The sequence below is a fragment of the Trematomus bernacchii genome, unplaced genomic scaffold (assembly GCF_902827165.1).
Source record: "Trematomus bernacchii unplaced genomic scaffold, fTreBer1.1, whole genome shotgun sequence".
Taxonomy (NCBI): Eukaryota; Metazoa; Chordata; class Actinopteri; order Perciformes; family Nototheniidae; genus Trematomus; species Trematomus bernacchii.
This window is the reverse complement of record NW_022987539.1, coordinates 1,305-27,514: the sequence shown is the minus strand read 5'-3', so window position 1 is coordinate 27,514 and position 26,210 is coordinate 1,305. Positions and strand designations below refer to the sequence as shown.

At 43.8% G+C, this 26,210-nt stretch overlaps 1 protein-coding gene and 2 long non-coding RNA genes across 3 annotated transcripts; 2 read left to right on the top strand and 1 right to left on the bottom strand.

Annotated features, from left to right (window-relative positions):
* On the bottom strand, positions 1-2,694 carry LOC117476182. The gene is made up of 3 exons (XR_004555257.1): positions 2,627-2,694; positions 551-579; positions 1-78 (listed from the first exon to the last, which is right to left on the bottom strand). It is a non-coding gene; the product is annotated as an uncharacterized LOC117476182 (long non-coding RNA).
* A 4,799-nt stretch (positions 2,695-7,493) lies between these two features.
* Positions 7,494-13,946, top strand: LOC117476181 (kielin/chordin-like protein). The gene is made up of 7 exons (XM_034122552.1): positions 7,494-7,513; positions 12,018-12,258; positions 12,489-12,633; positions 12,719-12,815; positions 12,900-12,962; positions 13,067-13,269; positions 13,930-13,946. The coding sequence occupies exons 1-7, from the start codon at positions 7,494-7,496 to the stop codon at positions 13,944-13,946; spliced, it is 786 nt and encodes a 261-aa protein (XP_033978443.1).
* A 2,451-nt stretch (positions 13,947-16,397) lies between these two features.
* On the top strand, positions 16,398-17,877 carry LOC117476180. The gene is made up of 3 exons (XR_004555256.1): positions 16,398-16,545; positions 17,283-17,385; positions 17,788-17,877. It is a non-coding gene; the product is annotated as an uncharacterized LOC117476180 (long non-coding RNA).
* The last annotated feature ends 8,333 nt before the right edge of the window (positions 17,878-26,210 follow it).

Here is a 26,210-nt window from a genome sequence, read left to right as displayed (position 1 = left end):
CGCTGATGTCGATGTTTCCACCAGGAGCATTCAGAGTACCTCTCTGAGAGGCAGAGAGCTCCATCTGGCTGGCAGCAACTGCAGGAGTTCCAGGAGAAACACATCCATCAAGAACAACCTGAACACTCATCGTTCCCTGAAGTCTCTCCTCTGACTTGAAGTGACACCCATCAGTGCAATGAGTGAATAATGATATACTTATTTATTCTGTAAAACATGTGCTCCTTCAGGGTGAATGTATACAGGGTATCTGGGTTCTGTTTCATTCATAAATACAAGTGGTTGAAGGCTAACCCCCTCATTAACTGAAGCCATCAAAATGTTGAATAAGAGTTCAGATTTATATTGATTTCATGGATGAGCTCATGTTTTAAAAGTCTATCATTCAAACATTATCTTGTTTTATTTGCACAAAGAAGACAGTAGAGTAGTGCGGGGCTATTACACACTCGCAGTGACTCTATGCACAGAGGACTTGACTTTGAAATGCATTCATAATGCCTTTCAAACACATGTTGTTTGTCACAGTGAAGCCTGCGATGCTGCTTACCTGCCAGCAGGAGGAGCAGCTTCATGACTCTGCACAGAGGAAGAGGCACAAACACCGGGTTAACGCATGATAACACACATTAACAGCGTACACAATGAAGGGTCCTCGGCAGGAAGTGGTTCATACACTTCCTGAAGATTCAAAACAATGTTCTCTAAACCCGTCAAATGCTCCCTGACTGATTCCCTGATGTCACCAGTTTAGTGATGCAAAGAGGCTGTGAGCAAAACTGAGACATTGAGATAAGAAGACGTACTGGTGGTATTTAACTGAACACATATCTGGAAATCATTTCCCTCAGCTTCACTATTGTCATCCAATGAACACACTTTCACACGTTATGTAAAGAACGGGCCAACTCTGTCAGGGGCAGCACTGTGTACGAGTAACTTCAGGAGTAATGCCAATTCCACCGTGATGTGTAGATGTAACTTTCTTTCTGTGTTGTTAGCGTTAATAGTTATACAATCAGTGTGTTTCTGTTTCAATGCTTTACAAATGCACACACTTGTTACAAGAGCACACCATATTTATATCCTATTGATAATGCTCTCAAAGTGCTTCAGATGAATGAACACTTTTAGATTCATAAAATATAACAATCCACAAGTGATGTGTGACATCATGTTTTAGACAGTTAGGCTAAAACCTTTAATCATGTATTCACAATTATCATATGGAGGTACCTACTTAAATCATTGTCTTACTCCTGCATGACATGTTTAAAGTGCATTTTGTTCATTTATTGAAATGAACCTAGCAATAAAGCCAACTGTTTGGTATATGTTCAAGGTCTCCTGTTATACTATTTTTAGGCATATATTATAGGTTTCAGAGATATAAAAAACATGTCTCTGAAGTGCTTTGCTCCAAAGCCCAAACAGATCATTGCAGCCTCATCCCCCTCTATTTCAGGCCTGTGACTAAAGAGCTGATTCTGGGTCAGTAGCTTCCAACGTACCCGAGCTGCTGCTGGCCACGCCCCTTTGTGAGTGTCCTGACACACCGGGACACATATTTATGTATGAAAGCATGATAGGTGACCTTTAAGTTAATGCAATGAATGTTTTTTTTACAACTTAAAAGTGTTGTGTTTGTACTTAATAAACAAGTTGTTCCTACTCACCATACTAACTTAAAGTGGACCTATCATGCTATATTTGAATAATATAGTGTAGGACCATACCTATATAAGGCATATTTATACTTTTTCTTTTTCAAAATACCAAACAGATCATGCATTTTAGCCATGCCTCATTTCGCTCAATTTGAAAAATGTTAGCTCTGTTTTTGCAAGGGCTGATTCTGTGAGAACAGCACCACCTACAGGCCTGGCATATGTACTACAGCGTCTCCAGCGCTTTCGAACGGCAATGGCCGTGGCTGTCTCCTCCTGATGGGTGGAGTTGGCCCAGTAGCCGTAGCGCCACCGTCCTGACGTCAGGACAGTGTTCAAATCTGGATCAGTTTTTATCAGATCCATTGCAGCCCCTTTTTTAGAGATTTGGGTATGGAGGAAAATAGAGTGGGTTGTGTTTTCTGACACTTGGTGAGTTCCCTGGAACACCGGGGACACATATTCATGTATAAAAGACGTACAAAAGTGCATTTTGCATGATAGGTCCCCTTTAACTTAGTTATTGTGAGGCAATGAGTTTGCATACTTTTTTAAATTTACAACAACTTATTAAGTTTTACTATGTACGTTCTTCTACAGCAAAAAAGTCTTTACCTCTATTAGTCTTCTGTACACTTTTCTGTACCTTAACTACTTCCACATTTTAAACCCACAAACTCGGTTCAAACATCAAAACGTTAATCTCAGTTAGGAATGCTATGAATAATATTCACCATAATTCATCCACATTTCACTTCAGAAGTCAATGGAGAAACTGGTAAGACTCCAGCTGCTACCTGCTCCCCGTACGTTACTCAGAAAGCTCAGCATTCAGCATTCACACGCACCTCTCTTCAGGATTCTCTGTGTTTCTGAGGGGACTGGTCCCTGCAGCGAGTCACAGGAGGCTTCCTGACGGAGATGCAGGACCGTGTGGAGAAACATAAGTGGAGACTCACCGTCTGGAGGTCCTGGAGGTCTGGGGCAGCTTATGCTTCTGTTTAGGTCCTGGTCCTGGTCCTGGAAGTTCTGGTCCTGCAGGTGCAGCTCTGATGTGGCGCTGTGTGTTTGGCGTCTGCTTTTATGCTGTTTCTTCTCTTCCAGCCCCTAAAGACTGATGCAAACATTCCTGAAAACATCTCAGTCTGGTACATTTCAGAACACTTTCCAGCCTCCGAGAAGCCCAGGGCAAATACTTTGCTTTGAGGCTAAAGGTTTCAAACTCAATGACCTCTTAATATCAGTCATTTGTAGCAGCGGCACTCTGAGTGTGTGTGTGTGTGGGGGGGGGGGGGGGTGGTCAGTGACACCATACAGGGAGCTTAATCCACGAGATGAGTAACACAAGTTCAGTAATGAAAAGGCAGCCCCTCCCTCACAGAAGGACCCGCTCTGTGTCAGTCGGTGTCGGCTCATTCAGAGACACACATCCATTTAGAAAAAACTTGCATTACGGATATTTCATGTTTTTGGTGGATTTAAAAAATATGTTCTGGATCCAGATGCAGCACTTTAGCCTGGGGGGGTCACATGTGCAAAGGTCCTTCTCTATGTGCAAATATCCAACCCAGTCTCACAAGAACATGTGTAGTAGCGACGTTGTTCCACAGGGCAAGACGTACTATGTTCACTAATATTGTCTGTTAGTGTGTGAGTGTGTGAGTGTGTGTGTGTGTGTGACAGTGTGTGTGTGTGTGTGTGTGTGTGAGTGAGTGAGTGAGTGAGTGAGTTAGTGTGTGTGTGTGTGTGTGTGTGTGTGTGTGTGTGTGTGTGTGTGTGTGTGTCAATCGATCAATCAATGTTTATTTATATAGCCCAATATCACAAATGTTACATTTGTCTCAGTGGACTTCACAGTTTGTACAGAATATCAGTATGACAATACGACACCCTCTGTCCTTAGACCCTCACATCGTACAAGGAAACATTTCCGGAGAAAACCCACAGTTTAAAGGGAAAAATGGGAGAAACCTCAGGGAGAGCAACAGAGGAGGGATCCCTCTCCCAGGACGGACAGATGTGCAATAGATGCCGTGTGTAAATTTAAAAGACAATACATTTACAACATAGGTAGTCCAAATGTTTGGACATGCATGTGTCTATAATAAGAAGATGAATCCACAAGGATATCCATCCAGGACTCAGGACTCAGGACCACAGCAACAGGATCAGCCACGACTCAGGATCCCAGCAAGGACACCAAAAAGAAATTTGGGGAAGCTGGGTTATTCGGAACATGAGAGTACAGGTACAGACAGAGAGAAGGAAGAAGTAAGGTGTCCCCTGAAGTAAAAAGATATGATTCTAAACTGTATTGAAGTAAACATGTATTATTTTGAATTGTATTTTAGTGAACATGTATTGTTTGAACTGTTTTAAGTAATCACAACTGTTTTAAGTAATCACATATATAGAAATGATATTCTCACTTACAACTCACTGACCCAGAGATCCTGTTTCACACACACACAGCTCCTTTTCACCAGAGAGCACACACATATTATTTTCAAGGTCCTTATGGGCATCATTATATTTGTGCACAAGGTTTAATTGTATGAAAGAATAGTTTATGTGAAAAATTCCATGGGAAAGTAAGGGAGTGAATATCGGGGCAGAGATAAGATTGACTTTGACCTTGTGAAACCTTAGAATCTCACGTTCTGGTCAGAACTCTGATTCGCTGTATTGAACCCGACCAGAAGTGAATCCAACCAGTAAAAACACCTGGGGGATGTGAGCAGCTCACACAGCTCCTCCCCACGGACTCTCTAATTCGCTTTGGAGTAAAAGGGGAAGGGAAAAGTCAACACATCTCCGCCCCAAAATATGAATATGAATACTGTTGTTTTTTAATGTAAAATGCTTCTGGTTTGCTGAAAGCTGGTCTAGAGACGGTAAACCGCATCACAAACCTGGAGTCCATACTTCTCGTTTTCTGAAAGCTGGTCTGTCTACCTGTAAACCGCTTCACAAGCCTGAAGTCCGGAGTACTCTGTATAACTAAGTATACGTGTTTTATTTCCTACCAGTAAACTCAGATAATTGTTATAACTTTTGATTCCGGTGTTTTCAATTCCTTTCTTAATTAAATAGAGATCAGCCTCATTCAACGAACCGCGCGGAGGGGGGGCTATCAGCCACCAGATAGGTGTTCTGCTCCAACACCCCCGACAAACTAAGCCTATAGCAGCTAAACTAGGGGCTGAGTCTAATCAGCCCTAACTATAAGCTTTATCAAAAAGGAAGGTCTTAAGCGCACTCTTAAAAGCGGATAGGGGGTGTTTCTCTATCGCGAGTACGCTTGCTTGGTAGCACATGTCTGCCGAGCATCTTGCTTCAGAAGCGAGGCAAGAATACTTCCTGGCATTCGGAAAACGAAGTGTGGAACACGCTAGCAAGTGTGCAGGTGTGCGTCATATGAGAGGCCCCGCCTTACATCTTCCGCCACAGATTTGGGGAAATTGGTCCGTGCGCAAAGCATTGTGGGGATTTTAAGACCGCAGAGTCTACTCATGTGCAGCCTCGATATTTCTCCAAACGGAGTACGCCGGGCTCGGTAGATTTCCAAGTATGCTGGAGATTGGAACAGTACTTCGGCGGCACTCGATGACGTAGTATGCTTGAAATAGTGGCTCTGTAGCAGCTTTACTCGCGATTGAGAAACACCCAGGGTGTCTGCCGCCCGAACACAAACTGGAAGCTGATTCCACAAATGTGGAGCTTGATAAGAAAAGGCTCTGGCTCCCATTGTACTTTTAGAGACTCTAGGAACAACCAACAACCCTGCATTCTTGGAACGCAATGCCCTAGTAGGACAGTAGGGTATAATGAGTTCTTTAAGGTGTGTGTTTGTCAGTGTGCATCTGTGTGTGTGTGTGTGTGTGTTTGTGTGTTTGTCAGTGTGTGTTTGTGAGTGTGCATTTGTGAGTGTGTGTGAGAGAGAGTGGTTGTGTGTGTGTGTGTGTGTGTGTGTGTGAGAGAGCAACACAGTCTCACGGCATTTCGTGTTATAGTCACGAAATTAATCTATTGATTCGTGTTCACCAACAAGATTTCAACATTTTTTTCGTGTCACACAGAACGATTTTAAAAGCAATGTAAATTAAAGCTGCAAGCAGCGTTGAGCGGGTCTTCGACGCTCCGCAGGCTGTTGTCCGTACGTCGACGTCAGGCAGATGTCTCGAGGACTCGGCCGTTGGCAAACGTGGGAAGTTTCAGGCCGATCGGACAATGTATTTAGGAGTTACAGCAGTATCATAAACATTGTGTTTGATGGCGAGTGATCAGTCGCCATGGCAACGGAATTTGATGACACCCCATAATACGCCTAGATGTGTTGAGGGCTGCATCGTTATCAAACCTGAGACATTTTGGGCCGTTTGGAGCATGTTAACTGGAGTTATGAGAAAACCGTGTTTCACGGTGACCATGTTGTTACCATAGCAACGACATTTGACGAAATCTCAAAACTGACACATATATGTGTGTCGAGGGCTTGACGGTTAGCACACATGGGACATTTGAACACTTTTTACCATTTACACAGGAGTTATAGCAATATCGTGCTTAACGGCGAGGGATGCGTTGCCATGGCAACAGCTTTTGAGGAAAACTCACTATTGTCATATTGATGTGTTGAGGGCCGGACCATTAACTGTCATCTGAAGTCTGGTGCAGTTTGGACCATTTTCCATCGAGTTATGACAACACTGTGTTTCATGGCGAGGGATATGCAACGGCATATGATGACATCCCATAATTGGCGTAGAGCTGTTCAGGGCTAGGGTTAAGGACAAAGGAGCTTCATTCACTTTACATTGGGGTTGTTTGCGTGGTGCAGAAACGTAAATGTAGCAAAGTTCGTGACTCCACCACGCACTGCGGTGTTAAGGAGTCGTGGTGGAGTCACGCATTCTGGTGAGACCAGGTTGGTCTTGCCACATGGCCTTCCCTTGCATAATCTCAAATATTTTGTATTTGTATTTAAGCTACCAACGTGTAACAGAACCATGTCATGTTTGTTGTTCTCTGACACAAAACATCATGTTGAATCAGTCAAAAACAAGATCATTGCCATTGGCATGATGACTTCTGGTTTGGCACACAAAGTTCTGTAAGTAAGTTTCACTTCTTTCGGCTGCTAAACCTTAACTTGTTTTTCACTTATCATCTTGTGTAATCTTTATCTTGTGTTATATCAAGCTTTTAATTCAGATTGACATGTATGGTATGGGTGTTAGTGTCCCAACAATTCTGTATCTTGTGTAAGTGTATCTGATTATTGCAACACAGCAGCTGCAAGAGAACTATCGATTTTTAGCCGTGTGATTCCATGGATTGTTTATTTTGTTATAACAAAGGTCAAATGTTTCTCAGCAGAAAGTTAACCATCCAGTTCAGCAGTTGATATGGGAGCACCAAAAACTGAAGTTCAGGAAAGAGCCAACGCAAAATACTTCTCTGCTCATGTCTTCTGCTTTAATTCCCCACAGCTTCCAATAAATAGTTTAAAAAGTTGTTTAGAATGAGTATGATGCTTTAAACCAAAGTGTTAATGACTGAAAATCCTGGTTAACATTCAGTCATGTGATTTTTTTTTAAAAACAAACAGTTATCAGAATCAGAATCAGAATATAATTATCATACCAGTATATGCACTTGGCTACCAAAACATGAATAGAGTGTGGTTAAAGTATGTGTGTGATGTCATGTCAATAACTAAACTAACATCACCCTTTTCAAAGTTAGATCTAAACATCAGAGCTAGAGATGCTATGAGATACAAGACCACAGAGATGTGATTAGCTATGATATTGTGATACAATCATGGCGTATCTGCCCCTGAGGTGTGAAAGCATTTAAAGACAATGGTGACCTGATAAAGTATCTACTACAGCTGTCGAATGTGTTTGAATGGACTTCTAAGAACTCAGTTTGATTATTTTTCATTATTAACTTCTAGATGATGACCACAGTGTTATCCAATCTTGTTTATAGTGCTTTATAGAACAGCGAATGGGGGCCAAGATTGTATCAAGAGACTTTAAGCCCCCTCACTGTCCCTGTTGATCCAAAGTGGTGGGACTGCAGGGCCCATTATCTAACAAACATGATAAGCTCCACTGTGCAAGTCACCACAGCAGCTGATTGGTTGGGATATTTCATTTGATTTGTATTCGTCCCGCTCATGGTACGCATAGCCAAATGTACAATAATTGCCAACAAAACATGTCTCTACACACCATTGAGCGAAAAGGAGCAGGGAGAAGAATACAATCTTATATGACATGCCCCTTTCTAAAAAAAACAAAAAAATAAATACAAATAGATGGTCTGCCCTTCATAATAAAAAAAAAAGTTCACAGCCACACATAAGAGTACACCCTCATCTGAGTCCTACTGGAGAAGAAGGTGGAAAGCGGCGCCTAATAATAATAATAACAATTAAAGCTGCAAGCAGCGTTGAGCGGGTCTTCGACGCTCCGCAGGCTGTTGTGCGCACGTCGAGGTGTGTGTCTAGGTGTCTCGAGGACTCGAACGTTGGCAAACGTGGAAAGTTTCAGGCCGATTGGACAACGTACATGGGATTTACAGCAGTATCATAAACATTGTGTTTGATGGCGAGTGATCTGTCGACATGGCAACGGCATTTGATGACACCCCATAATATGCCTAGATGTGTTGAGGGCTGCATCGTTATCAAACCTGTGAAGTTCTGGGCCGTTTGGACCATGTTAACTGGAGTTATGAGAAAACCGTGTTTCACGGCGACCATTTTGTTACCATGGCAACGGCATTTGACGAAATCTCAAAACTGACACATATATGTCTTTAGGGCTGTACCGTTAGCACACATGTAAAGTTTGAACACTTTTTTACCATTTACACAGGAGTTATAGCAATATCATGCTTAACGGCGAGGGATGCGTTGCTATGGCAACAGCTTTAGAGGAAAACTCACTATTGTCATATTGAGGTGTTGAGGGCCGGACTAGTAGCCATCATCTGAAGTCTGGTGCAGTTTGGATCATTTTCCATTGACTTAAGACCAGTGGCGTCGCCTGGCCTGGGCATCCGGGGCTTTAGCCCCGAATGTTTATTCTCTAGCCCCGGACAATTCTCCCTCAATAATATAATACATTAACCGTGCTTTACGTGAACCTCATCATGACACAAGAGAGGACGGCAGCACTGTAATTTCCCGTGTTCAGTGAATGCAACAGAGGCATGACACCAGACCAATCAGAGAGTTGCATGGAAATAAACGTGTGCTTGTGTCATTCAAGCTCGGCTCTGTGTGTGTGTGGCAATAGCGCATTTAGTGTGAGAGAGAGAGAGAGAGAGAGGGAGAGAGGGGGATGGAGGGATGCCAGCATGGACCGTGTTGTTAGCATCTGGTTTGCTAGCTGCACTAATGGACATAAGGAGCTGTTTCCACAAGAAGCTGGAGGAGAGTCCTCTCCTCTCAGACTGAGAGACTCAGGTGAGTTAAAGGACTCTCTGAGTGTTTAGATACATAACTTTAGTCTAAGTTATCTCAGTGGGTCTCAAACGGTTTGGTCACAAATTATTCAAAAGATTATTTCCGCGGCACACCTTCATATGATCATTATAGTTATAAAAAAAATAAGAAAATAAAGGAAAAACAGTTATGAAATACTATAAGGCAGTAAAACAAGAATAGAGTTTAAAAGGGCAGTGATTAGTAAAATATCCATAAAGAAAAAGTAAATCTGTTTACAGTTCTGCTTCATATGGGTGTTGAGAGAGGTATCCATAGATCTCTTCATTTTGCTCTCAAAGTGCACCAGATTGATGCATTTAACTTCAATATTTAAAAAAAAATCTTCCCGGGAGAGCATCCTCCCGGAACCCCCCCTAGAGGAGGTGAGCCCCCCACTCATAAAAAATACCACTTTACCCCTGCCTATATGCCGTGAGCTGATTATCGAGCCTTCATTGTAACAGTCGCGGGTGTACTGTGTGTGTGTGCGTGTGGGGAGTGTTGCAGTAGAATATTCCACTGTAGTGCCGCCGCCACTGCGGGCTAAGCCCCGAATGTTTTCAGGTCCAGGCGACGCCCCTGATTAAGACAACATTGTGTTTTTTGGCGAGGGATGCGTTGCCATGGAAACAGCATATGATGACATCCCATAATTGGCGTAGAGCTGTTGAGGGCCGGACCATTAGCCATCATCTGATGTCTGGTGCCGTTTGGACGTTTTTCCAGTGAGTTAGGACAACACAGTATTTCATGGCGAGGGATCTGTCGCCATGGCTACGGCATATGATGACATCCCATAATTGGCGTAGAGCTGTTGAGGGCCAGACCATTAGCCATCATCTGAAGTCTGGTGCAGTTTGGACAATTTTCATAGGAGTAACGGAAACATCGGGTTTTTTTGGCGAGGGATGCGTTGCCATGGAAACGGCATATGATGACATCCCAGAATTGGCGTAGCGTTGTTGAGGGCCGGACCATTAACTGTCATCTGAAGTCTGGTGCAGTTTGGAACCTTTTCCATTGATTTAAGACAACATTGTGTTTTATGGCGAAGGATGCGTTGCCATGGAAACGGCATATGATGACATCCCAGAATTGGCGTAGAGTTGTTGAGCGCCGGACCATTAACTGTCATCTGAAGTCTGGTGCAGTTTGGAACCTTTTCCATTGACTTAAGACAACATTGTGTTTTTTGGCGAGGGATGCGTTGCCATCGATACGGCATATGATGATATCCCGTAATTGGCGTAGAGCTGTTGAGGGCCAGACCATTAGCCATCATCTGAAGTGTGGTGCAGTTTGGACCATTTTCCATTGACTTAAGACAACATTGTGTTTTACGGCGAGGGATGCGTTGCCATGGAAACGGCATACGGTGAGATCTCAGATTTCACATAGAGCTGTTGAGGCATGGACCGGTGATATAAAACTGAAGATTGCTGGACGATGGGACCGTGTCCATTGGAGTTACAGCGACACCGTGTTTTATGGCGAGGGATTCGTTGCCATGGTAACGCCATATTAAGTAACATAACATTTGACGTAGAGCTGTTCAGGGCCGCAGTGTTAACCATCATGTGAAGTTTGGTGGCGTTGTGAGCATGTCAGTTTCAGTTATGACATCATCGTGTTCCATGGCGTTTGATGGGCCTAGCATCGAGCGAACACGAACTTTGGCGCCAAATCACGGCTGCGTCGGGCGACCGATTTCAAAAGGGTCTTCGCCGACCTAGGTCTCAGACCCTAATAATAACAAACTAGAAAATGCATTTCCTGCCGAAAATGCAGAAAAAGCTTAATATTTAAAAGAAAAGGTTTAAAAAACATGTATAGCCTTGATGTCCTGAAATAGCTGAATAATGTAATAGTTGAATGGTTGAACTGAACAAAATCTGAATCTGAAGAAGAGCAACGAGAGCACAGCTCCAATGCAGCCCGCCATTGTTGTAGTTTTTGCCTAAGCTGGCTTTTCTGGAAAATGCAGGGACGTAAACAGTGCTGTCAAATGAACAGGTCATTGGTCCAACATTGAGAACCAACCGTCCGAACTAACCCGGTTCTCATTTCAGTGGAAAGGGATTTTAAGTCCATCCATTATTGTTTCTTATCAGCTGGAGAATGGTTCAGTCTATAAATCCTAAAGAACGTTCTCCACTTATTTCCCATTGCACTTGTTTGACATGGTGGGCCTCATGATGGACACTTTATGAAAAGAGATCCAGATGGATGCACAGCGTCTCGGTGTGTGTGCAGTGTTCCTATAAAGTGATCCTTTGACCTATCCTCCATGCTTTACACATGTGTAAATCCTCCGAGGCGAGCTCCATCAGTGTTGTAGTGTTGCGTCCATAAACCAGACCAAACCGCAGATATCCGGGTTGTCCCAAGTAGAGTTGAGCATTACCCATAATGCAACATAATATCACTGTATGCCCTGTTTTATAAAATACTTCAAGATGTCTAGTATTCCACACGTATTTATGAGAGAGATATTATTATATTTGTACGTGTTTCACCGGCTGAATGTAACTTTACTGACCTTTCTGTGTCATATTGTGAACTTTGAGAAGGATTCATTTCCTATGAGTTTAGGATGAGTGTAAAGTATGTCTGTCTTTAAAAAGACCCAGACTGTGAGTCCCTCTCCATCTGTTCTTTTACATATCATATTCTATTTACATGTATATAGACTTTTTGCACTACTTTTTTTTTCTTTCTTTTTATTATATATGTTGCATCGTTGGAGGAGCTCAGGTCAGAAGAATGTCATCGCCATTTCTACACTGTAGCTTTGTGCATATGACAATAAAACCTTTGAATTGAATGTTGAATTGAATGTCCATCAGGTGCGCTATTCTTCCAGTGGTGTGCACGGTGACGGGCTCCACGGTGATCGGTTTCCACGGAGCAGTGCACTCTGTCCAGGATCGCTGTGCCTACAGTCTGATGGAGTCTGAAGGCAGCGCCAGCTTCAACCTCATGGCCGCTTTCAGGGAGCGCCGGCGTACAGATGTTCCTCTTCTGGACCACCTGATCCTGTCGCTGCCAGGTGTGACCATGTATCTGGAGCAAGGAGGAAGAGTTCGGGTACGTTAGCACATTGTAGTTATGGGGGGTGTTTGCTCAAGCAATGCTGATCATTTCCTGCTAGGAGTTACTTTGTGGTGGTGTATCACAAACCCTCTGTGTGTGTGTGTGTGTGTGTGTGTGTGTGTGTGTGTGTGTGTGTGTGTGTGTGTGTGTGTGTGTGTGTGTGTGTGTGTGTGTGTGTGTGTGTGTGTGTGTGTGTGTGTGTGTGTGTGTGTGTGTGTGTGTAGGTTGGTGGTGAAGCCCTGGTGCTCAGCAGCACAGCTCAGCTGATGCACGGCGTGGAGCTCTCCAAGGACCAGACTGGAGTCACTGCTAAGTTCCCGTCCTCCAACATGACTCTCTTCTTTGATGGCAACAGCGCACATGTGACAGGTACAGAACAGTACTTCCAATCTGGACGGAATAGTACATATTTATTTCTGAATGACAGCTTTAATTCTACCCTCACATCCACCAGGACTTCCTGAAGCTGTAGAGGGTTTGTGTGGCAGCCCCTCCAACTCCAGGTGGACCACCACCCCGACTGCAGAGAAGTCCTCTATCAGCCTCCCTGGGTACCGCTCAGTCCGACTGATATGACCTATTTGTCATAATGTGGATTAGGGTTCAGATGTAATGTGATCTTTGTCTCCCTCTAGCTGTGAGATTCAATACCAGGACTCAGTCGACAGCGCCATCAACTGCAACCGCTCCACCGACCAGTAAGAGCTGAGCCATGAACACCCTCGTCTTGTCATGTCATATAAGCAGCGTTGTTTCTGCAAGATCAACCAATGTAACACGGAAAACTCTTCCCTCTGAACAGCTGTAATCTCATGAGGCAGCCTCCCTTCTCCGCCTGTCACGAGCACACCGACCCAGAGCCGTACATCAGCGCCTGCACACACACTCTGTGCAGATACCCGTTAGTGGATGGGGTCGACTGCCACTTTTTGGAGGCTTACGCCAAGGCCTGCAGCCTGGAAGCCAACGTGACCCTGGAGGACTGGAGGTCAACTTCTGGCTGCTGTAAGATTCTCTATTTCCATTCGAGGATATTGCACTGGAACTCGTGCAGTCAAGCAGACATATTTGATCAAATGTATCCTAAAAGTAACCAGAAGCCAAGGCTCCCTAATAAAATGGGAAAATAGTAAAGAAGCAGATAAATGAATGAAGTTAATTTAAAAGTAAATCATTGTGTGTGTGTGTGTGTGTGTGTGTGTGTATGTGTGTGTGTGTGTGTGTGTGTGTGTGTGTGTGCGTGTGCGTGTGTGTGTGTGTGTGTGTGTGTGTGTGTGTGTGTGTGTGTGTGTGTGTGTGTGTGTGTGTGCAGCCCCCCCCACCTCTCTGTCAGCAGCCCTGCAGTGATCATGAGTTCTGTGGAGAGGTTCACGGTTCGACCCGCTGCTTCTGTCGGGCTCTGTTTGCCTAAAAGTACAAAGCCACCAAGTCTTTAGGTACGGAGCATATCACACCGTTTCCTCTGCTTGCACTGGTCTGAATTAGGGATTTGGTTATTTACCACCAGCCTGCTGCTAACAGCTGTTTTGATGCTGAGCTCTGCCAGAAATAACATATTGTTTAGTGTGGAATTAGAAACAGCTTTCATTATAGTGCCAAATACATTCTGTCAGTAACTCCACTACCCGTTATAGTCCATGTTGAAGTGTCGGTGTGTCGTTGAAGTGTCGGTGTGTCGTTGAAGTGTCGGTGTGTCGTTGAAGTGTCGTTGTGTGGCAGGCGATCCCACGGTCTGCAGGCAGAACTCGGCCTCTGTGGTTCTGGCTGGATGTCTGCTGGACGACAAACGCATCGACTTCTCCACCTTACAGCTCAAAGACCCCAGCTGCAAGGGCCACATGGACCCCCAGAGCCACCTGGTGACCTTCAGGTTCAACAACAGCGCCCCCTGCGGGACGGAGGTCATGGTGCGTGGTTATCACTTCCTCTAGACTCATGGCGGGTTATCTTCAGAGCGTTTTTGGGCAAACGAGAAGCATTTAAAGCTGCTTTAACTGAGTCCTGTTCAGTTGGTTATTGACACCTGCAGCACTCAGAAGAGCTGGAAGGTTGTTCTGCCTCTTTCTGATCGATGGAAGGGAAGGCCACCTGTTTAACTTTAATTAAATACTGGGAGAGCATCTCCTCTAGTTCCCTTTATTGATTATAGACCATGTGATTTATGACCTGGATGGTTTGGACTGTGAACTCCAACACTGACCGTTCTCTGCCAGGATGGAACCGTCAGCAGTGAGCACTGGAATAATGTTGCCGTTAAATTAATTAATTTTCTGTCACATTGCAGAGAAACAACAGCCAGATCGTCTACAAGAACTCCATCATGTTCTCGAACAGCTCATCAGGCGGAGTCATCACCCGCAGAGACCAGTTCCAGATCGACTTCTCCTGTACACACAGCCAGAGGTCAGGAGTGTGTCCTTCAGGATCCAAGAGAGGTGAGCGTCACCTGGTCCTTAACCTGTTAAGCCCGAGAGACCCCGGTACTGGGGCACTGCCTCAACATCTTGCAGGAAACAGTGTCTGAGGGCATGTTCATTTAATAAAACTATGAATGTTTTATATCCATGTAACGGGAAGAAACTCATCTAACTAATCATTTTTTTTTTTTTTTTTTTCAAAAGAAAACCCACCATGCTAACACTGAGCCTCTGAATTAGCAACGAGCGAAAAATGCTAACACCTTACTGCACCGAAAATCACTCACAAAATCTTATTATTTATCATTTCACCACATCCAACACATCGTTTCACATTGTGAGGTGACACAGAATCTAACGGCACCGACATTACCACTGAATTATACGTATTTGTGACGTTATAAGCAAAAACGGACATCAAAACAGGTGACGCTAGGTAGCTAAAAATGCTAACATTTTTACCTTGGCTCTGTAGTCTCTCCAAAGTGGTCTTCAATGGCATTAAAACGATAAAAACGCTGCTGAAGTTAATCCATAGGTTAATCTAATGTGTCTGTGTCAAATGATTTCTGATAATCCATAAGCATTAAAACTGCTTTTCCGTTTCCAGATGTCAAAGCTAGAGATAGGTCCACTCTGATGCAAAATTACATGCGCGAAGCCCCCACCTCTTCTCTTCACAATGTGTGTGTGGGTGGCTCTAACGGTCAGAAAGAGGTGTCAACCATCAAAATTGAGCAAGGGGGGCCAGAGATATGGAAAATCTACCCAAATGACCCCAGAAGTGGTTTCTTTTTGCTAAATCTCTCTAAAAAGGTCAAATGTCACATGTTTTGCATCAATCTTGATACATGGTACTTATTATATGTTGTACTTTGGATTCCTAATGCTTTTAGTCTACTAACCCATCATCCAAGGGTAGTTTTCACTATAAGTAAAAAAGAAGTTTTGGACGGACACTATAATTTACAGTTTTTTACTATGTAAAATCTGAATTTTCTTTAAAATAAAAAACATCTATATTGATTCTAACTTTTCTACATCCAACTCACAGGTTTATCATTACTTTGAGAAAAAAGATTATTAATTTAACCCTTTTAGAAGGGAAGATATGGTCGTTTGTTCTGGGAATGTCATTTTCGAGCCTGAGACCTGAACAACAGGCTCAGGGCTTAACAGGTTAATGTACCACAGATCCAAGCGTCACACTGATAAACTGTGTGTGTGTGTGTGTGTGTGTGTGTGTGTGTGTGTGTGTGTGTGTGTGTGTGTGTGTGTGTGTGTGTGTGTGTGTGTGTGTGTGTGTGTGTGTGTGTGTGTGTGTGTGCAGCTCTGTGGTGCAGCACATCGTATCTGGAGAGTGGAACTACACTCTGACGATGAGCTCCTTCAGTGACGCCGGCCTCCTGCAGCCGGTCGGCCCAAGCACGGAGATCCTGCTGAACCAGAAGGTCTGGCTGCAGCTGGAGGCGGTGGGGCTGGACGCCAATATGGTCACCATGGTGACAGACTCCTGCTGGGCAACCAATCAGGCATCACCTGACAGTAATCTGCGATATGACCTCATCATCAACAGGTGAGGAAACAAACTCTGACTGTTAGAACAAAATAAACTCTGACTGTTAGAACAAAATAAACTCTGACTGTTCGAACAAAATAAACTCTGAGACTTCCTCTTGTGTATTTCCTGTCTCCGGGCAGATGTCCGAACCCTGCTGATGATACGGTGCAAATGCAGGGAAACGGACAGGGAACGTCCAGCGTTTTCTCCTTCAACATGTTCGAGTTCTCTGGAGGAAGCAGTGAAATCTACCTGCACTGCAAACTGGAGCTGTGCCCCACACAGGGCCAGGCCTGCACTCCGGTACACACAGAGTACTAATACACAGAGTACACAGAGTACTAATACACAGCGTACTAACACACAGAGTACTAACACACAGAGTACTAATACACAGAGTACACAGAGTACTAATACACAGAGTACACATACACAGAGGACTAATACACAGAGTACACAGAGTACTAATACACAGAGTACTAATACACAGAGTACTAATACACAGAGTACTAACACACAGAGTACTAATACACAGAGTACTAACACACAGAGTACTAACACACAGAATACTAACACACAGAGTACTAATACACAGAGTACTAACACACAGAGTACACAGAGTACTAATACACAGAGTACTAATACACAGAGTACTAATACACAGAGTACTAACACACAGAGTACTAACACACAGAGTACTAATACACAGAGTACTAACACACAGAGTACACAGAGTACTAATACACAGAGTACTAATACACTGAGTACTAACACACAGAGTACTAACACACAGAGTACTAACACACAGAGTACTAATACACAAAGTACTAACACACAGAGTACTAACACACAGAGTACTAATACACAAAGTACTAACACACAGAGTACTAATAAACAGAGTACTAATACACCTGTGTGAAGATAGAGTAAACACAGAGTACTTACACACAGAGTAAAGCTAACTTCCTGTCTGTGAAGCTAACTTCCTGTCTGTAAAGCTCACTTCCTGTCTGTGAAGCTAACTTCCTGTCTGTGTACAGAGCTGTGGGGGGGCAGCTCGCAGGAGGCGTAGATCTGCTAAATACGCTGATGGGAACGCGGCCCTCATCACTATGGGATGGAGAAACTGAAGAGCTTTGCATGGTAGGTAGCACCTTCATTTGTTCTTCCTAACGAGTTCCTTGATTAACACGATGTTTAACGAGTTCCTTGATTAATACGATGTTTAACGAGTTCCTTGATTAACACGATGTTTAACGAGTTCCTTGATTAACACAATGTTTAACGAGTTCCTTGATTAACACGATGTTTAACGAGTTCCTTGATTAACACGATGTTTAACGAGTTCCTTGATTAACACGATGTTTAACGAGTTCCTTGATTAACACGATGTTTAACGAGTTCCTTGATTAACACAATGTTTAACGAGTTCCTTGATTAACACGATGTTTAACGAGTTCCTTGATTAACACAATGTTTAACGAGTTCCTTGATTAACACAATGTTTAACGAGTTCCATGATGAACACAAAGCAGCAAAGTATAGCTGATTCCTGACGGTGGAAATGAAGGTCTTGTTGCTGTGAAACTGAGCCGGCACATTATCTGAGATTATTCCTGAGGACTCCAGTTATTCAGAGTGTTAACTTCTTTATGATGTGGCGGAAATAATCAAAAGGGGTTTGTTTACTATGTGCACTAGTATATATATATCATTTCTTCTTTAATATACTGTCTGTTTGTAAATGTGCACAGCCTGAAAGCTACCTGAGTGTTAAAGAAGGGAAACAGGAAGTGAATGAGAACTGAAATGTGGATGACTACCCAGGAAGAGGATCAGATCAGATGTAATTCCTCAGAGCACGCTGTTGTACTTTTATTATGATTTCATTACTATGAGCAAAACATGCATTACTTTATTTAGTCCAATGATAATAAGATTGAGATATGTAACATCTTTAGGGGAATAATAGAAGTGAAGCATACAGCAGCATTACGCAACAACATCCCCTCCAATGAAACACACAGGATCAGCTGATACGAGGAACTCCTACACAACACAAGTCATTCAGTGAAAGATCACCTCTCTGCCATTAGACCCAGATTAGATGAGACGTATTACCTGTCACTGCTGGCAACATCAGGACATATACGAGTACTGCTCAGATCAAATGACGGTATAGCCAAACATCGATGTATTATTTACAATGATCCCAATCCACAGCAACATGGTCTAAAACTCTACGCTCATTTGATATATTTGTTTTTCCAAGAATAAAATGAAGCGCAGATCAAAAATGAAAACACGAAGAAGCACAAAATATATATATATATATATATCATTTATTCTTTAATATACTGTCTGCTTTTAAATGTGCACAGCCTGAAAGCTACCTGAGTGTTAAAGAAGGGAAACAGGACGTGAATGAGAACTGAAATGTGGATGACTACCCAGGAAGAGGATCAGATCAGATGTAATTCCTCAGAGCACGCTGTTGTACCTTTATTGTGATTTTATTACTAATGGAACCAAAAATAATTAATAAAGTGAGTGGGAAAAAGAAACATGAGTCTCAGTCGTATAGTCATTGAGTGTGTGTGTGTGTGTGTGTGTGTGTGTGTGTGTGTGTGTGTGTGTGTGTGTGTGTGTGTGTGTGTGTGTGTGTGTGTCTGTGTGTTAATGTTTGATCAGCACTGCCTATTTTTTTATTCGAGTTTGGGAAGATTCCGCTTGAAGTTAAGCACAAAATGGCGTCCGTCTGTTGTAAAAACGATCTCAAAGCTAGACAGTGCACTAAAATACATTTCTGCAAACTTTTGAGTAGAGAAATAAACAGGACAGTAACAGAATCTTGAATAATGTTTGATCAGCACTGCCTATTTTTTTAGTTTGATCCGAGTTTGGGAAGATTCCGCTTGAAGTTAAGCACAAAATGGCGTCCGTCTGTTGTAAGGCCAGAAATAAACAGTTGTAGAGCCGATGAAAGGGAGTCAGAGGCGGTGTGTTCAGTATGGAACTCCACACTTTATTATCCATTAGACAGAAGACAAGGTAAGTAACATCTGCTTGTTGCTACTCAAGCTAGCATGAATGACACCAAACCCGGTACCCTCACTAACGGGTCCGGGTTGCAACACAATAATCCCAACGGTGAATTATGTCCGTCCTTCGGGGCTCTGTGAGCGGGCAGAGAGAGGTGGATTTCCCCCTTGTCTCTCCTGGAGGTGTGAAATAAACAGAGTCCCACTGTTAGGGACACCTCTTGGAGGTCTCTAGGCCGTCCTCATGATGTGTCCTGGGTCTCTGAGACCCTGCTAACACCCTGCTGCCTGCATTTAAACAGATTCACCAGTTTATAACATTACTTTAGCCCTGATCAGAGCCCTGTTTTCTGGGTAAGACAGCGAGGTGCTGTACCCTGGGTCTCTGGGTCAATGGGTCTCTGAGACCCTGCTAAAAGCAGTGAGTCTGCTGCCTGCATTTAAACAGATTCACCAGTTTATAACATTACTTTTGCCCTGATCAGAGCCCTGTTTTCTGGGTAAGACAGCGAGGTGCTGTACCCTGGGTCTCTGGGTCAATGGGTCTCTGAGACCCTGCTAAAAGCAGTGAGTCTGCTGCCTGCATTTAAACAGATTCACCAGTTGATAACATTACTTTAGCCCTGATCAGAGCCCTGTTTTCTGGGTAAGACAGCGAGGTGCTGTACCCTGGGTCTCTGGGTCAATGGGTCTCTGATGGCGCATTTCCACCATGGCGCGGAGCGCGGTTTAAGCGTGCCGTGTCGTGTGCCGTGCCCGTTTTTGGTTGCGCTTCCACTAGGCCTAGGTACGGCCTGGCCCGGCCCGGGGCCACTTTTTCACCTCTTTCCTGGCCCGACAAAATTGTGGTTCTATCGGGGCCAACAAACAGGGCTGAGTCGAGCTGAGTATGCTAAACTAGAGAGAGGATCGCTGGCAAGGGGGCTACAACTACAACAAGATGGACATATTTGACCGTGATTTAATTGTAATACACGTTTCAAAATGATGCCGAAGTAACAACATACTGATACCGGTTAGTAAAAACCATGAATTAATGCTTTGGCAAGTTTGCAGACAGACGGCAGGCGAAAAACCTTTTAAAATGCGTGTTTTCTAGATGGAGATTGGCTAAGCTAACGCAGTATATGCTCCGACCGTCCACACTCACAACAACGGCCTATACAGACATAAATAAAGCAGCGACTGTATTCACCATGACACAGGCAGTCTGTGGTGTGTACTTGTTTAACTTTTGTCGAGTTTCTGAACATATATAAGGAGCTGTGAGCTCTGAGTGCTAACAGCTAACGGCTGTGTTGTTTTTCTGGGGTTCTCATTGAACATGACGTCACGGCTCCGCCTACACTGCGTTACTATAGTAACTACCCCAGTTCCTAAACTGTAATGGAAGCGCAGCATGAAGTGAGCGGGCCCTGTTAAGGCCCAACGCGGCCAAGCAGTACCGAGCGTGGCCGAGGCCGACCGTGTGGTGGAAATGCGCCATGAGACCCTGCTAAAAGCAGTAAGTCTGCTGCCTGAATTTAAACAGATTCACCAGTTTATAACATTACTTTAGCCCTGATCAGAGCCCTGTTTTCTGGGTAAGACAGCGAGGTGCTGTACCCTGGGTCTCTGGGTCAATGGGTCTCTGAGACCCTGCTAAAAGCAATGAGTCTGCTGCCTGCATTTAAACAGATTCACCAGTTTATAACATTACTTTAGCCCTGATCAGAGCCCTGTTTTCTGGGTAAGACAGCGAGGTGCTGTACCCTGGGTCTCTGGGTCAATGGGTCTCTGAGACCCTGCTAAAAGCAGTGAGTCTGCTGCCTGCATTTAAACAGATTCACCAGTTGATAACATTACTTTAGCCCTGATCAGAGCCCTGTTTTCTGGGTAAGACAGCGAGGTGCTGTACCCTGGGTCTCTGGGTCAATGGGTCTCTGAGACCCTGCTAAAAGCAGTGACTCTGCTGCCTGCATTTAAACAGATTCACCAGTTTATAACATTACTTTAGCCCTGATCAGAGGCACTGAGTAAGTGCTTTGAACAAATCAATGTCTGGATGTGTCAGAACTTTCTCCAATTAAACAAAGATAAAACTGAGGTAATGGTTTTTGGAGCCAAGGCAGAACGTATAAAAGTTAGCGCTGAGCTTCAGTCTGCAATGTTCAAAACAACAGATAAAGCCAGAAATCTAGGTGTAGTCATGGACTCTGACCTGAGTTTCAACAGTCACATTAAAACAGTTACTAAATCAGCCTACTATCACCTAAAGAACATATCTAGGATTAAAGGACTAATGTCACAGCAGGATTTGGAAAAACTTGTCCATGCTTTTATCTTCAGTAGACTCGACTACTGCAATGGTGTCTTTACAGGTCTCACTAACAAATCTATTAGAAAGCTGCAGCTAATTCAGAACGCCGCTGCTCGAGTCCTCACTAACACTAAGAAAGTGGATCACATCACTCCTGTTCTGAAGTCTTTACACTGGCTTCCTGTGTGTCAAAGAATAGATTTCAAAATATTGTTGCTGGTTTATAAAGCTTTGAATGGTTTAGGCCCAAAATACATGTCTGACCTACTGCTAAATTATGAACCATCCAGAACCCTCAGGTCTTCAGGGACTGGTCAGCTTTCTGTCCCCAGAGTCAGAACTAAACATGGTAAAGCAGCATTCAGTTATTATGCTCCGAATATCTGGAACAAACTCCCAGAAACCTGCAGGTCCGCTGCAACTCTTACTACTTTTAAATCCAGGCTGAAGACTTTTCTTTTTGCCGCTGCTTTTAATTGAACTATTCACATCTTAAACTGCACTGTAACTTTTAACTTTTATCCATGTATTTTTTCTTTTAATGTTTATTTTATTATCTTTCCTTTTTAATGACTGATTTTAAATGCCATTTTTAAAATGTCTTCCATTTTTGTAAAGCACTTTGAATTACCTTGTGTTGAAAGGTGCTATATAAATAAACTTGCCTTGCCTTGCCTTGCCTTGGGTCTATGGGTCTCTGAGACCCTGCTAAAAGCAGTGAGCCTGCTGCCTGCATTTAAACAGATTCACCAGTTTATAACATTACTTTAGCCCTGATCAGAGCCCTGTTTTCTGGGTAAGACAGCGAGGCGCTGTACCCTGGGTCTCTGGGTCAATGGGTCTCTGAGACCCTGCTAAAAGCAGTGATTCTGCTGTTTTTAGCTCATTGTACATTTAACTAATTAAATATTATGAATATGTACATTATCCCGTCTATACTGACACATTTATGTCCATAACTCTGCATGTTTATTGAGTCCAATGTACACCGTCTAAAAACGACAATTGTGACTGAATTAAAACAGTTTGACAGCATTTTAACACTCATGTAGCCATGTTTGCAGCCCTGTTCCCTGGGTAACAATTGAATTACCCTCTCCTGTTGAATTAAAACATTTCCCACGGCTTTAAACACTAATATACCCATGATTCAGACAATTATTCCTGGGTAAATGTGTTATCTTTTCACCCTGGTCCTGAATTAAAACAGTTCCCCCGACTTAAACACTAATGTACCCATATTTTGCCCACTTATTACTGGGTTAATATCTCATATTTTCCCCCTGGGTGTGTGTGGCACCATCTGGTGGAACATTTGTGAATTACACTAAAATCCCAAACTTTAATGTTTTTTATCTTAGAGAAATAATGGTTTAATGACCCCAATGTAATGATCATTTATGATTCTGCAGATGTTGTCTACACGTGTATCACAACGGCTTATTTTTAGAGTGATTTGGAAAACTCGGTTAGCGAGGTTTATTTTTGTCAATATGAGATGCACTGTTTTCATGTCCCATGTACATATCTGTACATATGGCCTCACGCACTACCAACATATACTAACGGGGAGTAATACCAAGGCTTTGAATTAGCATTCTGCGAAAAAATGCTAACTAATACTAACGGAGTTTTGCACAGCACTCACTCTCAAAATGCCCTTATTACTTATCGTAACTGCACAAACAAGATATCCGATTAAAGCTGAGACTCCACATATTCCATACATGTAGTGTCATCACTGTACGACCCCGAATTTGCGGAGCTTTCAGCCAGAAAAGAGAAAGTAAACAACATCCGGTTTCAAAAATATTACAATAATTACATCTTACCTTTTTTGATTTGTGATCAAAAGTTGTGTTCAACGGAATAAAAACGCCGCTCAAGGTTAATCCAATGTGTCCCCTTCTGTGGAGGGTATTCTCGTGCCCCTGGTGACTCTACAAGGGGGGTGGTTTTTATGGTGCTTCGATGTCCGCCCATCAGCATCCATATTCGGCCTTCTTCACGGCACCACCACCCCTTCTGTGTAGGGTATTCTCGTGCCCCTGGTGACTCTACAAGGGGGGTGGTTTTTATGGTGCTTCGATGTCCGCCCATCAGCATCCATATTCGGCCTTCTTCACGGCACCACCACCCCTTCTGTGGAGGGTATTCTCGTGCCCCTGGTGACTCTACAAGGGGGGTGGTTTTTATGGTGCTTCGATGTCCGCCTATGAGCACCCAAATTCGGCCTGGATCATCCAGGATTTGTGGGCTAAGCTCCATAAACTGACTAAATCACCCAGAGAGGTCACCTTTCTAGCCCAAATATATATAATACAAATACATTTAAATAGTAAAAGGTGCACTTGTGCTCTGCATTACCCGGAATTTTATTTTCATAGCCCCATGATAGTGATTAAAAATCATTTTCATGGGAAAAAGTGTTAAAACGCCTGATTAAATTATATGCAGGACCCCAGTGAGCTCCAGACTATGTGCATTGTGTTGGGGAACCATATAAATGATAGAATAAATGCATTTAAATGCAAAAATAATGATTTAAAATCATTTTAGGGGGACAATTGTGGAGAGGAGCCTGAAAATGACTCTGCAGCACCCGGGATAACTACCAGTTCATCTGGTTTAAATGTGGTGGTGATAGTGGCATTAACTAGTACCCAGTACTGGGAGAGAACCAGGCTACAGCACATGTCTTTTCAACCCAGGAAAGAGTGCTCAAAACGTGGGTAAAGGTGTGTTAACATGTGTGTTTCAGACCTCCAGGAGAGACCAGGGGGAAATCACCTCTCTCTGCCCGCTCACAGAGCCCCCAAGGACGGACTAGAGACCTCCAGCAGCAGTCCCCAACAGTGGGACTCTGCACCTCCAGGAGAGACCAGGGGGAAATCACCTCTCTCTGCCCCCTCACAGAGCCCCGAAGGACGGACTCATGACCACCAGCATGTTCCCCGAACAGTGGGACTCTGTGTATTTCAGACCTCCAGGGCGGAGACCGTGAAAATCACCTCCCTCTGCCCGCTCACAGACCCCCAAAGTACGGACTAATTACCTCCAGCATGTTCCCCTAACAGTGGGACTCTGTGTATTTCAGACCTCCAGGAGAGACCAGGGGGAAATCACCTCTCTCTGCCCGCTCACAGAGCCCCCAAGGACGGACTAGAGACCTCCAGCAGCAGTCCCCAACAGTGGGACTCTGCACCTCCAGGAGAGACCAGGGGGAAATCACCTCTCTCTGCCCGCTCACAGAGCCCCCAAGGACGGACTAGAGACCTCCAGCAGCAGTCCCCAACAGTGGGACTCTGCACCTCCAGGAGAGACCAGGGGGAAATCACCTCTCTCTGCCCGCTCACAGAGCCCCCAAGGACGGACTAGAGACCTCCAGCAGCAGTCCCCAACAGTGGGACTCTGCACCTCCAGGAGAGACCAGGGGGAAATCACCTCTCTCTGCCCGCTCACAGAGCCCCGAAGGACGGACTCATGACCACCAGCATGTCCCCATAACAGTGGCACCTCCATAACCTTGCACTCACTTCACTTGTCTCACACACACCCAGGGGGGTGAAAGAGGACACATTTGAGCACACATTGACCCAGCAGTAAGTGCTTGAAACGTGGGTAAAGGTGTGTTAAACTGTGGGGTAACATGTTTCAAATGACAGCACGGTGCTGCTTGTTGGCAGGCTGACTCAGTTCACTTGTCTCACACACACCCAGGGGGGGAAAGATAATACTTGTACCCAGGAATAAGTGTTTGAAAGGCGGGGAAAAGTTGTTTGAAATAGTATAATACCTCCAGGCCGCATAACTGCACTTTACAAGCCAGAAATAATGTTTAAATGGTCGGGGAAAGTATTTTTAAATGTCTGGAAGAGAGTTTTAGACAGTCATTTTGCACGAAATCATTTAACATTGACGCTCTCCTGAAAATGCACAGAATATGTGCTTTTTCAGGAGACCGTCAATGTTAAATGATTTCGTGCAAAATGACTGGCTAAAACCCCGGAATAAGTGTTTGAAAGGCGGGGAAAAGTTGTTTAAAATAGTCTGATATCTCCAGGGCGCATCACCAAAAATGTACAAGCCAGGGAAGATGCCTGAATCCCGGATACTTTAGGTCTGTCACTTAGGGTGACCGCACCACTCCGACGCTCCCGAGAGCGGACGTCCATTGTTTGTAAGGCACCTAAGAGGGAGAAGGGGAAAAATCGGCCCGAAGCGCCAATAGTCTGGCCCCTTCTCCCGTTGGCACTCTGTCATTTTTTTGACAATTTTTCAAAACTTCATTTTTGATTATTTTAAGTTATAATTAAGCGTTTTTCTTCAATTTTTTTTTGCTTTCCACGGGTGGGGGGCGCCTGGCAGGCCGCCTATGAGCACCCAAATTCGGTCTGGATCATCCAGGATTTGTGGGCTAAGCTCCATAAACTGACTAAATCACCCAGAGAGGTAACCTTTCTAGCCCAAATATATATAATACAAATACATTTAAATAGTAAAAGGTGCACTTGTGCTCTGCATTACCCGGAATTTTATTTTCATAGCCCCATGATAGTGATTAAAAATCATTTTCATGGGAAAAAGTGTTAAAACGCCTGATTAAATTATATGCAGGACCCCAGTGA

Bases quoted from the DNA above. Each gene is read 5' to 3' on its own strand.
- LOC117476181 (XM_034122552.1), top strand. From the start codon at position 7,494: ATGGCGTATCTGCCCCTGAG. The intron at 12,634-12,718 runs GTACAGAACAGT...CACATCCACCAG, and splicing joins CAACAGCGCACATGTGACAG to GACTTCCTGAAGCTGTAGAG. The intron at 12,816-12,899 runs GTACCGCTCAGT...GTCTCCCTCTAG, and splicing joins TCCTCTATCAGCCTCCCTGG to CTGTGAGATTCAATACCAGG.